This window comes from Megalops cyprinoides, chromosome 11, assembly GCF_013368585.1.
Source record: "Megalops cyprinoides isolate fMegCyp1 chromosome 11, fMegCyp1.pri, whole genome shotgun sequence".
In the NCBI taxonomy this organism is placed as follows: domain Eukaryota; kingdom Metazoa; phylum Chordata; class Actinopteri; order Elopiformes; family Megalopidae; genus Megalops; species Megalops cyprinoides.
In genome coordinates, this window is record NC_050593.1 from 23,615,705 (window position 1) to 23,630,088 (window position 14,384).

Below are 14,384 nucleotides of genomic sequence, written 5' to 3' on the forward strand. Positions count from 1 at the left end.
AAATTCTTTTCATTTTTCTTCTAATTTTTTCATACTTCCAAACAACAGATGCTAGCACAAATGAGTTTTGAGTGTTTGGTGTTTTGCTTGAATTCCCTTTTTAAACTGGAATATGAATGTTGTTTAGGGATAAAAATGAACATAATTCTACCTAAATGTTTCACTCCCCCTTCATGTATGCAAAGATAATGCTTTGAAGATTTGTCTGAAGTTCATTTGTATGAACTATCCCCTCACTATGCTCTTTCAGTACCATAAAGGCAACACCTAGTCCTCCAACACACAAGGAACGCCATCTCTGTTGGCATTTTAAAGAGCGTGTAGAGTGAGACGAGATTTATAGATTATTTATCCGTGCTGGCATTTTAATTACAGCGTTTTTTTTCCTCCTCCATGCCACCCGTGATTTATTTGGCTGCTAAAGATCTCTCTCACCTGCTAGTCGCAGTGGCAGAGTTGAGGCGCTAGTTAAAATAATGAGCCTCCATACCAGTGGATTAAAGCGGGCAGTGGGATGCTTCTACTTGTGGGGTAATTTAGTGGATTCCAGCTCCTTGGCACGGAAAGAGAAAAGCAGGTTAAACTCCAGGTGTGAACATTTACTGATCAGCCCAAGAGCTGGCCCTGGGAAGGACCAGTTAGGGGGTTTAATTGTTTTAATTCTAGACCCATGACCCAGACACCAGCTTGATTAGGATCCACACCTGTCCAAATTGCCACTGTAAGTCTAGCCAGGATAGAAGCATTTCCTACTTTTGAATAAGGTAATTAAGAGAGTGTGATGTAAACTTCAATTCCAGTCTAAGACCAGTGCTTACTGCTAGTCAGGAAGTGAGTGCAGTTAGTTCCTCAAAACCCATTTGCAAGGCGCTCACAGCTCTACGGCCTGTAATAGTGTCACATACTGTAGCAGACAAAAGTTCAGAACATTGGCATTTTAAGTCAGTCGCTCCAGCAGCGTCATGGCCCAGTAATGTTTTGTGTTCTGCACTTTATCTTCCTGAAGTTCTGAGATTAGTAGTCCTCCAAATATTATGAGAATGGCTGGCTTAGTTTTGATTTTTAAAAGCGGATTTCTCAAATGGTTAATGCTGTGGAAAGTATTCACAAGTGGAAAATCACTGGGTCATTGGCTTAAAGAATTATTAGTTAATAAAGGAGAAAAGTACTTTCCCAAATGCTTGGTGAATGCCAGACTTTGGCAGGATTTACCAGAGATGTTGGTATAGTGTGATCAAATATGTTGTGTGTACACATTGTTGTATTTCTGTGTCAAACAATATGATGTAATGGGATACAAAAGGACACCCAGAGCCGTTTTCTGTACAGGTGAATTTATTTACTGTATGATAATAATTTGACAGATTACTAACTGGAGCTTGAAATTTTACATCTTCTGGAAAATACCAGGTACTTGACAATGGATATGACCAGGAATTAGACACCAGCACATTCCAAGCAGTCAGCCTTTACAAGGCTGAGTTAATACACATTTGGCACTTGCAGTCAAACACTTCCTCTGGGCTTTATTTTCTCACAGAACCACCCTGGCTGTCCTTTCAGGCAAACTGATCTGAGAGCAGTACATGGGTTTATATGGTTTTGTGGAGGGCCAGACACTGAAATAGTCTGCAGTGTTGTCCAGAATCCAGACTGTATGGCAGCACAATGAAGGGCTGGCTCTTTGACAGTTTTCAGGAGTATGACCACCTCTGTTATTGCTTTGACATTGTCAACTGGATGAAACATGTTACATGAAACATATTACATCTACTGGCATCTTCCCAATGGGCCCTCCTAGTGAGTCTTTGCTTGAATCTTGATTAGTGAAAAGTTCAAAATTAACTTTCAAGTTTTTGGTTTCTCTTATACACTTTTTCCCCTTTATGCAACCTTTTTTGTAATCGGCAATTGTATACAGTTGTAGACTTCTCTAATTGTGCACTGTGGCAAAACAAATGCAGTCGCATGTAACCAACAAGGCGCTGTAGTGTATGGACCCTCGTTGAACGATAGGCACAACGCTGATGATATTGTCGGAGCAGTTTGCAGCTGCCTGATAAATTGCAGTGTGCCTGAGAGAGAACAGATGAGAAACCCCTGCCGATATACCCACCCTGTTCCCAGAAGGAAGCCAGTTTGAGCTCTTCAGTCTTCTGCCAAGCAGTTGACTTCATGAAGCTTCATGACTTCATGAACCTCTGTTGCATTATTTTGAATACCAATTCTATTGCATTATTTTCAATCCTTCTGTTGCCCCACCAACTCTTCTGTCTTGTCAAACCAAGCATTTTTCCACAGTACAAGTAGTCAAGCCAGTGACGTCTATGTATGCTTTTAACTATATTTTGCCTAGCTTATTCCATAGTTTTGTACGTTGTGATATTATTTGTTATTTTTCCATTTGTATTTTTTTTTTTAACTTTTTCATGATGCATGTTTCTCCTTTTTCATCCCAAATTGCAATCTCCGATCACATGTCAGACTCATCTCACTGTGACACTTCAAGCACTTGCACAGGAGCACTGGGGATAGCAAATGCAATCCTCTGACACATCCGCATGCCTGCAGTGTCTGTTTTTCACACTACAAGCCGGCTCACACGTTACTGCAAAGTAAGCACTGACTGGAGGATGGTTGCGGCTTCGCTGACATCATCCTAGTAACCTGATGAGCTGCGGGGTGCCTGAGAGCAGCAAGACAAGGAAATCTCTGCTGATAAACCCACCTCTGTCTCTGAAGCCAGTTCTTCTGCTGCTATGGTTTTGTCAGCTGGTGACATGGCTGGCGTCACACCTGGGCTGTAATGCTCAACTTTTTTTAAAGACAAACAGCCTAACCACTGAGCCACCTGCGAGCCCGGAAAGGGAAATTTAAAAAGCTAAATTAAGACTAAAATTATAGTGTGTGTACCAGCCTTTACATGAGTGAGTCCTGGTTGCTGTAGGGAGTGATAAGTGTTGCATTTCCAGTGTTGCACAATGTCTGATGTTAAGCATGGTATCTTCAGCCACATATATCTGGTGAATTTTTTTTTGGCAAGGTAGTATTTGTTTTTAAAGCATTTTTTTCCATTTGGGAGTTTTTTTTGCCCCATCACTGGGTTATTTATCAGACTCTACACAATTCTCACCTACTTTTGTTTGTATTCACGTGTTTTCGTTCATGTCACAACATTAACGTGTGTTATGATCTGTTTTTAGTTCAATTTGTATGTGTGAAATAAACACAAAAAGGGGGAAAACCTGAAAAGGCAACCTGTCCCCTCTACAGTGGTAAATTTCAGTTCCGTTGAATTGGTGGCCATTTTTCTCCACAGAACAAATAGAAATCAAAAAGCAACCGTGCTTTTAGCTTTGCATGCTGTTCTCAGTGTTTCCAGCTGTTTCCGTAATTATTGCCTTTAACGTGTATGAAAATGTCAGGTTAATTCAAACAAAAGCCCCCCCCCCTTTGCTCCTGTCTCTACAACAGGTGAGCTACTTCATTCAACAGAGTGTTTTTTTTCTGTTGTTTGTATTTTTTTTTAGTAGCAATTTTTGGTTTAAAAATCCTGTCCTGCCCGGATTCTTTTTGGGCCAGCCCCTGCTTCCTGTTGCAGTGAAAAGCAGAGAGTGCTGTGTACAAGGAGAGAGGAACAATGTGGTTTCTCCCAGGTTCCTTTGCACCCCCCCTCCTCTCCTCTCCCCTCCCCTCCCCTCCCCTCCCCACTGCCAGCCTGGCTCTGATTATCATGCAATGAGTCCTGGAGAAACAAAGGCAGTGATGGGCTTTGTGGCACCTGGGGATCTGATTATTGTTATTAGGATCCCTGTGAATATTTGCTCCCGGGATCTTTCCTCGTCCCCCCGCTCGCCTGACTCCCACCGGCTCCTTCCAGCTTTATTTTTAAGGCTTTCACCAGGGGCCGTGTACAGGAACACCGTGTGCTTTCAGGAGCAGTGGCGTGCGGGTGTGTGTGTGCGCGCGCGTGGGTTGGCGCATGTGTGTGTTTGCATGCGTGTGTACGGGAGTGATGTGAACAATGTGAGTGATGTGATGTGTGATTGCTTTCAAGTGAGACAGCTGTGTGTGTGTGTGTTTGTGTGTGAGAGTGATGTGAGCATGTGTAAGTATGTTTCTGTGCATGGTTGTGGGGGTGTTTGTGTGTATTTGTGTGCATGTGCTTCTCTGTGTGTATGCCTACAGCTCTGTAGAGCAGGGACCCTTGTCAATCTTCAGTGATGGATGAATGGATGGCTGGAGTCGCAGATGATCTCAGCCCCTCCTGGAGGGGCCAGACCACCACCCTCAACATCTCTCAGCTTCATATCATCCCTGTCCTCTGTGACAAAAGGCCACCAGTGGGCATGACACTCGTCCCCTCTTCCCCCTCATCACCTCATCACACACGTTAGTCAGGGTTATTCTTATTAAAATGTCACGCGTTTATGTTCCTAGCTCTTAGAGTGCGTTGGCTTTGGGGACAGATGTTTATTCAGCCAACGGCAATTATCAGTGTGTGACATTTGTAATGGAAAACTATTTCCCTTCTGTCTCACACAACAAAAGAGATTGAAAGGATCACTGATGTGGAATATATGTCACAAAAACCATAGATTGGATTGCTGCACTCAGTCTGATTTCTCCCATTTGGGCCCTGTGACTGTTCATGTCAGACGGATTGGGAGGGGAATAGCCACAAAGAGATTTAGCATTCGTGTACTGATTTAAGGCCAGTAAATTCCCTTAACATGGGGATTTCAACATGAAAGTGTGTACGTCGTACCACTGTCTTAAATCAACATAGCACCTCTGTGGCTCCCTTGAGCTAGATCCAGAATGTTGTAATGTCTCAGCTGCTGGTCCTCCATTGGTTAGTAGGTTTTCTGGCACCTTGAAAACTGTTGAATGTGTAACGTTGTGCTCACACACCAAAAATCTTTTATGCATTTCATTTCTCAATAAATCGCCACTACATGCCCCATAGTGTGTCTCCTGGGATATGTGGCGTATGCAGTCAGTATGATTGTCACTTAGAGTGACAGCTTTGAACTAAGCAAAAAAAAAAAAACCAAACAAAAAAAAAAACTACCTATGACGTTTGTGCATACAGACGTAAATAAGATGTCAGCTTTAACAGCAAGAACTCATAAGACACAACATCTGCTTGTAATTGTCAGTGTGTTTCTGAGCCTGAGAGGTAGAGTTTTCCTGTGTGGGGGGCAGAGGGCCGGCCGGGCCGCCTGACTGACAGCTCCCCTCCCTGCGCCAGACCCAGGCAGATGGAGAGGTGTCACGGCGTTGATTAATTGTTTATGGTCACCTGTCTGCATTGTCCTTCAGTGCCGGGGGGATTTGGGGAGGGCGGCGCTGGGTGGGGTGACAGTGGCACGGGGGTCAACGGTGTCTGCAGGCGCGTGTCTTACAGCGGCGTGTCCTGCCCGAGACGGGGCCCTCCCATCGCCTGCGCGGACTCACCAGCAATTTGGGGCACGTGCTGGGAGGGGGCGGACTTTCAAGCACCCGCTACTGTGAAGTGCCATGCATACTGGGACACGATTCAAATAGAATTTATTTTAAGAAAGTTTGGGTAAATGGGGTATATTTTGCACAAGATTTCGTATTCCTGCTGGGAAAATTAGCAACTTAATGAGCATGTTGTTTTCCCCAAAATGAGAAGACCCTTTTTTATTCAGTCATGCAATATTCAGAAGTCGTGAGTAATTTTAGTAATTTAGTAATTCAGAAGTAATTAAATTTTAAATAAGAAAACAAATATCCAACTGTGATAGGATTAAGTCAGTTGCGAGGAACTGTTAATAGTACTGTTTTTTGCCCGCATTTTCCCCCTGCATTTTAACATCATGCCACTACAACTGGGGTGTCTGTTTCTTTCTTTGGGGCAACAGTACAAGAGGTCATCTGTATAATCCACTGTTCACTTGATACATGTTAGATTTTACGTCATGGATTGTATTATTTTAAATTCATAATACATGGAAGATGATTTCTCCAAATCTTCTACTTATTTTTTTCTGTTTGCAAGGGTTCCAAAAAATATAGAATTCAGCTTTCGTTTAGAAAGAAAATAGCCATATGATAGCCATCTGTGCTTCATCTGAAGGCAATGCCAGTAGTACATACCCCATAGTAACAAGGCACGGAATGGCAGCATGTGCCTCGATACGTGAACCTCGTCAACAGCGGAGGGATCATCATCAAAACTGTTCTGTGTTGCCATGGAAATGGAACCCTCGATAAGTTTACCTTTGTGTGCTTTTTTTCAGGCTCAGTGGTGGTAGTGAAATGGGTCACATGATTCCACCCCCCCCCCCCTCCCCAAAATCAGCGTGATCTCTCAGCTCTCATAGGTCACTGGAGAGCAGTCACTGAGAAACTCCAATTAGAAGTGGATTAGGACCCGAAACGCTGAGTGACCGGATGAAGTGGTATTCAGGCCTCACATAAATGAGACACAAAGGAATATGTAGCTATCAAATATACAGATGAGATCTGTCCAACAAGACACGTAGCAGCAAAGCAGAAATCAATTCGTGGCCAATGTCTTAAGCGCAAAGTGATGCCTTTCCCCTCCGTTTCTGCACCGGCGTTTGCGCTGATGTCTTTTCAGCGCTGGAAATTGTTCCTCGAACAGAGCGGTTCTTTCTGGCATGCCGCAAGAATACAAATGCGGCTGAGCAGAAGATGATGTTGTCTGATCAGATGGTTTCGAGGAACAGGCCTTTGATCTTAAATGTATTCTTGCGAGCGCTGTGAAGCGCTGAACGCCCGCGCTCGCATGAAAAATGGAGGAGTAATCATCTGTGCCGCTCGTGAGGATTACCTAATTCTCATCTGCATAACCACCACACACATTGTAATCTTTCAATAAACTTTGGCCCGCAAACCTTCACCAATGGAGTTAAAATGTAGCTGTAGGATTAAGTGGGGATGTAGCTGGATGCCGGTTTGCGAGTGGTTATTGCTCGCTAATTATTGGGAGCGTTGTTAACCCAACTACTGTTGCGGCCTCTGTACTACACATCCGTGCTGATGTAATTCTGTGGAGATGAAAGGAACCCGGCGCGTAGTGTGGGGTACTGGTGCTGCGGAACGTGGTGGGGAAGAAGCCAATTATAACTCCTGAAGTGACATGATTAAGCGGAAATGGTGTGTGTGGTTTAATGGCTTAAACTCGCTCTTATAAAGGCTCATTTTAATTGCGGCCATATGCTTGGCCTGCACAGGCTGGTTATAAACAAGCTGTGCTTGTGTTTTTGCGGTAGGGGAATTTAATAAAGCTACCTTTTTTTGCCTTTTCTTTTTTAATGACAGTTTGTTAGGTCTCATTACAGATATAATGTGGAGGTAAGTCACTCACACGTGGTCCTTTTCCAAAAACTGTCTTCAGCGCCATGTGATTTCAGATTCCATCCTGGTGATCACTGACATCAGGGTGTTGCTGAATGTCACCCAATCGACTGCCTTTTTTCAAGGATGTGTTCAGATCTCCATGGAAAACATTACTCCGATCCAATCAGCAAATATGCTACCTTTTCAGTTTCAGCTGTGACAGAACGTAGCAACATCGAGCTGGCCCACGCTCAAAAAAGAGTGCACACAAACATAATCTGGTTGCAATTCCTTTGTTTTGGAATTTGGGCAGCCCAATTTTTCAGCAAAAAGCCAGCTGGCATATTGGGGATTGTAATTCAATATGGGAAGTATGTCACTAATCTTAAGAATAGTAGAAGACTAGCGTTTAACCAATGTTGACACAAATGAGTTTCTCATACCTCTGTCGCACCTACTTTTCACACCTACTCTAAGTGACATGTTAGGCCATCAGCTACAATTCGAGTGGCATGCGTGAAGGGCCTCTGAGAGGTGCACTGCAGGATTGATAGGTGGCCAGAGCCATGTTGTGATCCATTGCTCAGGAGGCCGAGTAACTTGTTTTGATGATTCCCGCGTTTCTCCTTACTGCACTATGTAACTGCTGCTTGGAATACAAAACCCCAGACGCCTCCCGGGTCACTATAGTGCCTCTGGTTCGTTTTGGGGGTAGTTTTTGTGGAGGGCACTACCGTGCTGCCCCTTTATCTGTGTTTAATCAGCAGTCACAGACCACTTCCATTTCCCCTGCCTATCCAATGCTGTGAGGCCTTATCTGCATCTCTGGGCGCTTTTGTAATCCAAATGGTAGGATGAAGTGAGATGACTTACCTTGAATCCAAGTGGGCCGTTTAACCTTGTGTTCTCCTCTGGAAATGGGGATGTAATTACATTTGCAACTAAAAAGGCTTATTCACAGTTTGTACAGTTTAGGGATGCAAATGAATTGTTGTGTGTGCTGCCTTGCCTGGAGGAATGTGCAAGAAAGCAGAAAAGATCTGCCTGGATTAGTTCTCTTTCACAGGTCTCTTTTATTATGTTAAGGACTCAGCCATGAATGCTGTAGGAGGAATAGGTGAAGTGGGTGGTAGTCCATGTGCATGCATATGTGTGTGCGTGTGTATGCGTGCATATGAGTGCATGTATGCGTCCACTGGGGTGGGGGTACAACATATTTCATTTTGCATACGAGGACTCATGTACGGATGGGTATTCCACACACATTCTCGCATTCATGCAGACACAGGTCTGTTGTTTAGGTGGCTTACACCAGGAAAGTACCCAGCAAGACCCCAGAACACCTTCATGTTTGCTGTAAACAGGGAGCTGAGAAGGGATAAGTCAACCCTTGAACATACGGTACAGATTTAGTCCTAGTTTATTCCTGGTAACAGCCATTAAATGTTTACTGTGATCCTTGTAGGAGTTCATCACGTGCACTCTGAAATCCTAACTGGTTGTAAGAGTGTAGTAGTTGTAGTATTTCCAATACTTACGAGTGATTAAAATTTATCCTGGGAGTGCCCACGAGCAATGGCTCAGTTTCTAGCAAGTTAAAAATATTCACTATAATAGCCTTGAGTATCTCGTTTCACAAAGCCAGACTTACAATGAGGACTGCAAATGCCTAATGTAGAATAATCTCTCAGCAACGTAATGTTCAGTTAAAAAGCTGTAAGAGCCATGCAGCTATGTTCTATATATTAAAACCTCAGAGGTAGCTAACAGGGAAGGGGCAAACATGGAGATTGTAATAATATCCACTCATATCCTGAGGTTGTGATATACATTTGTCTCAGCTTTAAAACTTGTATAATAAGCCTCAGTGGCATTGATCAACTTATGCTGTGTAACAGGTGTACAAATTTACAATTTTGAACAACTGTTTTCTCAGTTTCAGTTTGAGAAATATCCCAGTATGGCTTAAATAATCCTTTGTATTTAATATCAGAGAGTCTGGTTTAGGAATATTCCAAAAGATCTTTGGTAAAAATCAGTAAATTGACAGTTCACCTGAAATATTTACTTACAGGTCACGTTATTTGAGACTTTCTACAAAATCTTTGGGACAACTGTTGTCCATCATTAGAAGTTTAGCTCATTCTCTTTAATAATGTCATAGTAAATGTCAGTGGGAGAATCGCCAAGCTAAAAGAAATAATTTAGCCCTCTTAATGCAGACCATAGGCCAAACTACAGTAAACAGGAAGTAATATTCCTTCTGCTCATGTAATGCAACAGTAAAGAGCAAAAGTGGCCCATCTTTCTAGCCAAACACTTTCACTCTATATCTGTGTTCATTGCCCACAGGCAATTCATGTTCTGCCTAAGAGAGACGCTAGTCTCAATGAATACACATTGTACGGCATCTTGAACTCAGTCAGAGGGTCTTATTAGGAGAGATTACTGGTCAGTAATCTGCTCATTTAACCCTTTTACCAAGTTCAAATAATCTGCTCATTTGACTTCCTGACCGAGGCAGCCACGCAACAAATTTATTGGTGGTGTCGGGGGGTGGGTACAGCTGTATCAAGTCACAAGCACACAGCAGTAACAAGTCGCCCTCGTTACAACAGAGCAGATACAATTGCACACAAACACCCATTTTTTTTAAACAAGAAGTTAGGTGTTATAAGGGGAAGTGGATCCTTCTAAAATGACTTTTTTTCCCCCCTCACAAATGTCAGTGCTCAAGGGCTGTCGAATAAGCTTAAGTCAAAGTAAAAGTGAAGCCTTTGAATTACTGCAGTTTTTCTCTATCTCTGAAGTGTCTGTGCTCGAATGTCATGTAATATGCTCGAGTTGTAAAGTTAAAGCCTTTGTTGTCTCTGCAGGCCGGAGAGGGTGTCACCTTCATCGGACCCGACACGCACGCCATCCAAGCCATGGGAGACAAGATTGAGAGCAAATTAATCGCCAAGCAAGCCAAGGTCAACACCATCCCTGGCTTTGATGGGGTGGTCAAGGTGAGGCCATCCTCTCGACCGCCATGGAGCGCTCATCCTGCATTACCCATTGTAAATGACTCATGTCAGTCACACAGTAGTGAGAAGATGAAGAGTGTGTATGTGTGTGTGTGTGTGTGTGTGTGTGTGTGTGTGTGTGTGTGTGAGAGAGAGAGAGAGAGAAATAGCATCTGTCCTGACATTATGTAATAATTTACTGAAAAAATTAAAAACTCTGTGTAAATCTGCTGTGCTTTACATGAAATGGTCTGAGAATATTTGTTTATTTTCTTTTAACACTGTATATGAAACTGGTTTAATTTATGTGATTGCTGAAAATGGACATGACCGCTTTGCTGTAAAGCACAATAATAAGTATTATAATAAGTAGGTGTTAACATGTTTACCTTAGGAAAGACATGCCTTTCATTTGCTAAGATGACCAGAGGCTGTGCAAAAGGCAGCAGGCTTTTTATGTCCTTTATCCCTATTAGAGAAATCTGTGGAGTAGAGGTTCAGGGACAAATAGGTGAGCAATCGAGAAGTGAAGTGGCCCATTCAGCTTGTGCTCCCAGTTTTCCTTTAAATGCTGTATGATTTGCAAAGGAGGAAAAAAAAGAGTTTCCTTCTTGTCTTTAATAGCAGGTCTTTATCAGCCATCACTCCTCATGCATTTTGTTTCAGAGACTCTAATTGTCAGCATTTGGCAGGTTTAACACTTCCTGACCGAGTGGCTATTAAAGACAAGTGCTCTCGCATAACTGTCACAGACGAGAACAAAGGCATGGCATGGATGGCCCAAAGTGTGGAAACACAGGCATTCCTGAATTACGCCTGCCCCAAATTTACATCTGTGAGAGCAAGCAGAAGACAGCGGCCCTGAAAGGGCTGATTGGAGTAGAGATATGATCTCTCTCAGGCGCACAAAAGGTGAACTGGTAAACTTCAGCAGTACCCAGTCCCATTCACCTTCCAGGTTTTCACAGTAAAAATCTCATTAGCAGATGCGGCTGCTTCAATCCGAAATGCACACGCACAGCACTGGTGACGCGTTCTGGAGTACTTTGAGTTTAACACATGCCAGTATGCGCAACAGGCAAGTGAATGAAAGGAAACATTTCTTTTTTTTGGCTAGTTCGCCTTTGTAGTTTGTCATTTTGTCCTTTTCGCCTTTTTATGATTTTAGTTTTTTTTTCACCTCGAAAAGAGAAAAAGGTTTTCCACTTTTTGCTTGGCGCGTGATTCCTGAATAAGAGTCAGGTAGTAAAAAGACTGTGAAAAAGAAAAGGAATCCCCTGAGCTGGGGAGACCCTCATGGGGACTTGTCCTGACTGCTTTAAAGCCTATCACATTTCATTTTAATGTTTGGAAGTCAAGCCCCTGTAGCTTTGGAACATAGTTTCCAGGTGGCAGGTTGGAGTCCTTCCCTTGTCCACGTGCCTGTAGACCTTCATTTAGTTTGCTTTTGTTTTTAACTTGCATGACTATATCCCTTAAACTGATTAAACAATACCTTGTACTTTGGTAATGAATTTTGAATGGTTTGTCATCCAAAATAGGCAGAATAATTCCATCTTTATTGTAAAAAGCTTTTGCATCTTGGTATTTGCACACAGGTACATTGTTATTAACATTCATACGCAGTGAATCATTAATGTACTTTGTGAAATACATTTGCATACTGTATTCAGGTCTTGATAAAGATCATGTGTTGTTCAGGAAATACAGTTATGTAGTTTGAAGGTGCAAGGCTTGTATTATAAGGTATTTTTTATTATAAACTAGTGAGTTTTCCAGATCTGAAAAGAAACTTTATTTGCCCCACTAGAATACACAACTGAAAAAGTCTAGTTACACATACAGAAATTTCCTCCCGTATTACCCACTGAAATAAAATGATGACTGGTCCAATCCCCCCCACCCCCATCAACTGTGTATAAAGGAAGGAGATTAGCAGCGAGAACGATAGTGGAGGTGCTCCCCCTGCTGACAGCTTTTGGCAACTGTTGGAGGAAATCTTTCATAGGGACTGGTGGCTGCCTCTTCTGTGAGCCAAAGAGAGGCGATACTAGTGTCTGCCATACCGTAAATAAACCTCTTCATCAGACAAACCTGCCATTTCAGTCCCACGCAACAACTAAAACATTTTGTTGCTGATCGTTCCAAATCTTATTGCCCGTCTCCTCATTCAGCTCTTTGCCTCCGTTTTGAGGGCCGTTGTTAAAGTGTAATGACTCAGAAGTGGCTCTGCCCCTGATGGTATTAATTTGACGTTGCCCCAAATGAGAAGGGTCAGGGGGGCTGTAAAAGTGGCAGTAAATGGATGGAGGAAGACAGTGGAGCTCCATGCAGCTGCCCCCAGGACAGCGCTCTTACAAGGGCTGCCGGGATTAACGCTGCCTCTTGTTTCCTGCTCCAGGATGCTGATGAAGCGGTCAGGATTGCTGGGGAAATTGGTAAGTCTCTGGCTTTTGGGCTCCACAGACGCAGTAAACACCCAACATGATAGAGGCAAAGAGCAGGGGCGGGTCCAGTTGATGTGGCCAGTTCCAATCTCCATGCAGTGGAGTGGACACTGAGGAATTGCTTTTGGAACTGGAACGGGCCTAAATTTGACATAGTGAAGGAGGCGCAATCACCAGGTTCACTGACTTCCACAAGCTCTCACGTACTGTGTACCTACTAATTAGTGCAGTGTTGATTGAAAACTTTTGATGCCCCTGTTGCTGGATACAAGTGTACATTATGACGAGTATCAGAGAGTACTGCTAGGCTTGTCACCAGCAGGTTGAAGTAAGCAGGACACTCTTGTTGTACCCTTGTCTAAAATATTGTATGTGTGCTGAGTTGATGTAATTAGAGAACATGTAAGATGTAAGTTGTGTGAATTGTCTTGCGTGATAGTGTCTGTGAAGTAAATGAATATTACGGCTAGTGCTAAAATATAATGGCTTGAACAGAGCAATGTTATCCCATTGAAGCCAAATGTTAGCTAATGTGACCACCAATACACGCTTTAAAAATGACTAAGAAAAAATGCTACAATGGGTTAATTGGCCATAGACATACAAAATGAAAAACATTTTGAAATTGTGGTTTACTGTAGCCGTTTCACAAATTGCTTAGTTGTGTTCATTGGAATTTAGCTAACGTTGCAGTTTGGTAAGTACTGGAATTGGATAGGAACTGGTGAGAATACAATTGTTTTGGAACAAATTGAAGGGGTTGGTCTTTCTGAGGAATTTAATTGCCACTGAATTCATAGAATTGACTCCAGCTTTGCCTTGTGGAGGGGGCCTGTCTGAATACATCACACAGAGAGTGCCTTATCTGTTTGTGTTGTAACAGCTCATTTTCCTCTTTCGGTAAAGCTCACATATGAGTCACACTGGCTCGAATCATAGGCTTTCCCCTTTCGAGATTCAAAAGATGTTTTTGTTCCGTTTTTCCTAAAACTGTTAATTGTTCTCATCATTTTTTGACTATTAGACTTTCAGAAACACACCGCCTACATATGACTGTCTGATCTGGGCTGCTCAGAAAACAAAACAACTAATGCATTGACGAGGGTGAGGCCTAATGAGTCAGGCTTCTTCTGTGTTACGCATTCCAGCCAACAGAAACGGACACAGCCACCTAAATGCTGAAATATGTTTGCGCAGCAACGGCAAATTTCATACATTCCAATTAAAATGCGCAAGCTGCTGTCGCCCTTCTCTTGCCTTCGCTCTTGTCTGTCTCTCTCTCTTTCTCCCTCCCTTTTGTGGAGAAAGCATGTTTTTTTAGGATTTGGTTATTGTCTCCCGTATCATATTGGACATATGGTCAGCTGTCACGCTCACATGACCGAGTGATCAAAGTCTGAACCTGCGTCTAATTGTTCCCCACTGATAGGCTACCCCGTCATGATCAAGGCCTCGGCGGGGGGCGGGGGGAAAGGCATGAGGATCGCCTGGAATGATGAAGAAACCAGGTGAGGTTTGGACCGAAAATCTCCACCCCCTGGAAGAGACGCCGGGCATCACCAGCCGAGCAGAGCGAGAACGTAACCTCAATGTAGCA

The 14,384-nt window shown here is 43.1% G+C and overlaps 1 protein-coding gene across 1 annotated transcript in view; it reads left to right on the top strand.

Moving 5' to 3' along the window:
* The window catches only part of pcca (propionyl-CoA carboxylase subunit alpha), a 123,533-nt gene that overhangs the window by 22,373 nt on the left and 86,776 nt on the right, over positions 1-14,384 (top strand). The window contains exons 8-10 of the mRNA XM_036541260.1: positions 10,212-10,343; positions 12,742-12,778; positions 14,217-14,295. Of these exons, the coding sequence (XP_036397153.1) occupies positions 10,212-10,343; positions 12,742-12,778; positions 14,217-14,295 (248 nt within the window). The remainder of the gene's footprint in view (positions 1-10,211; positions 10,344-12,741; positions 12,779-14,216; positions 14,296-14,384) is intronic.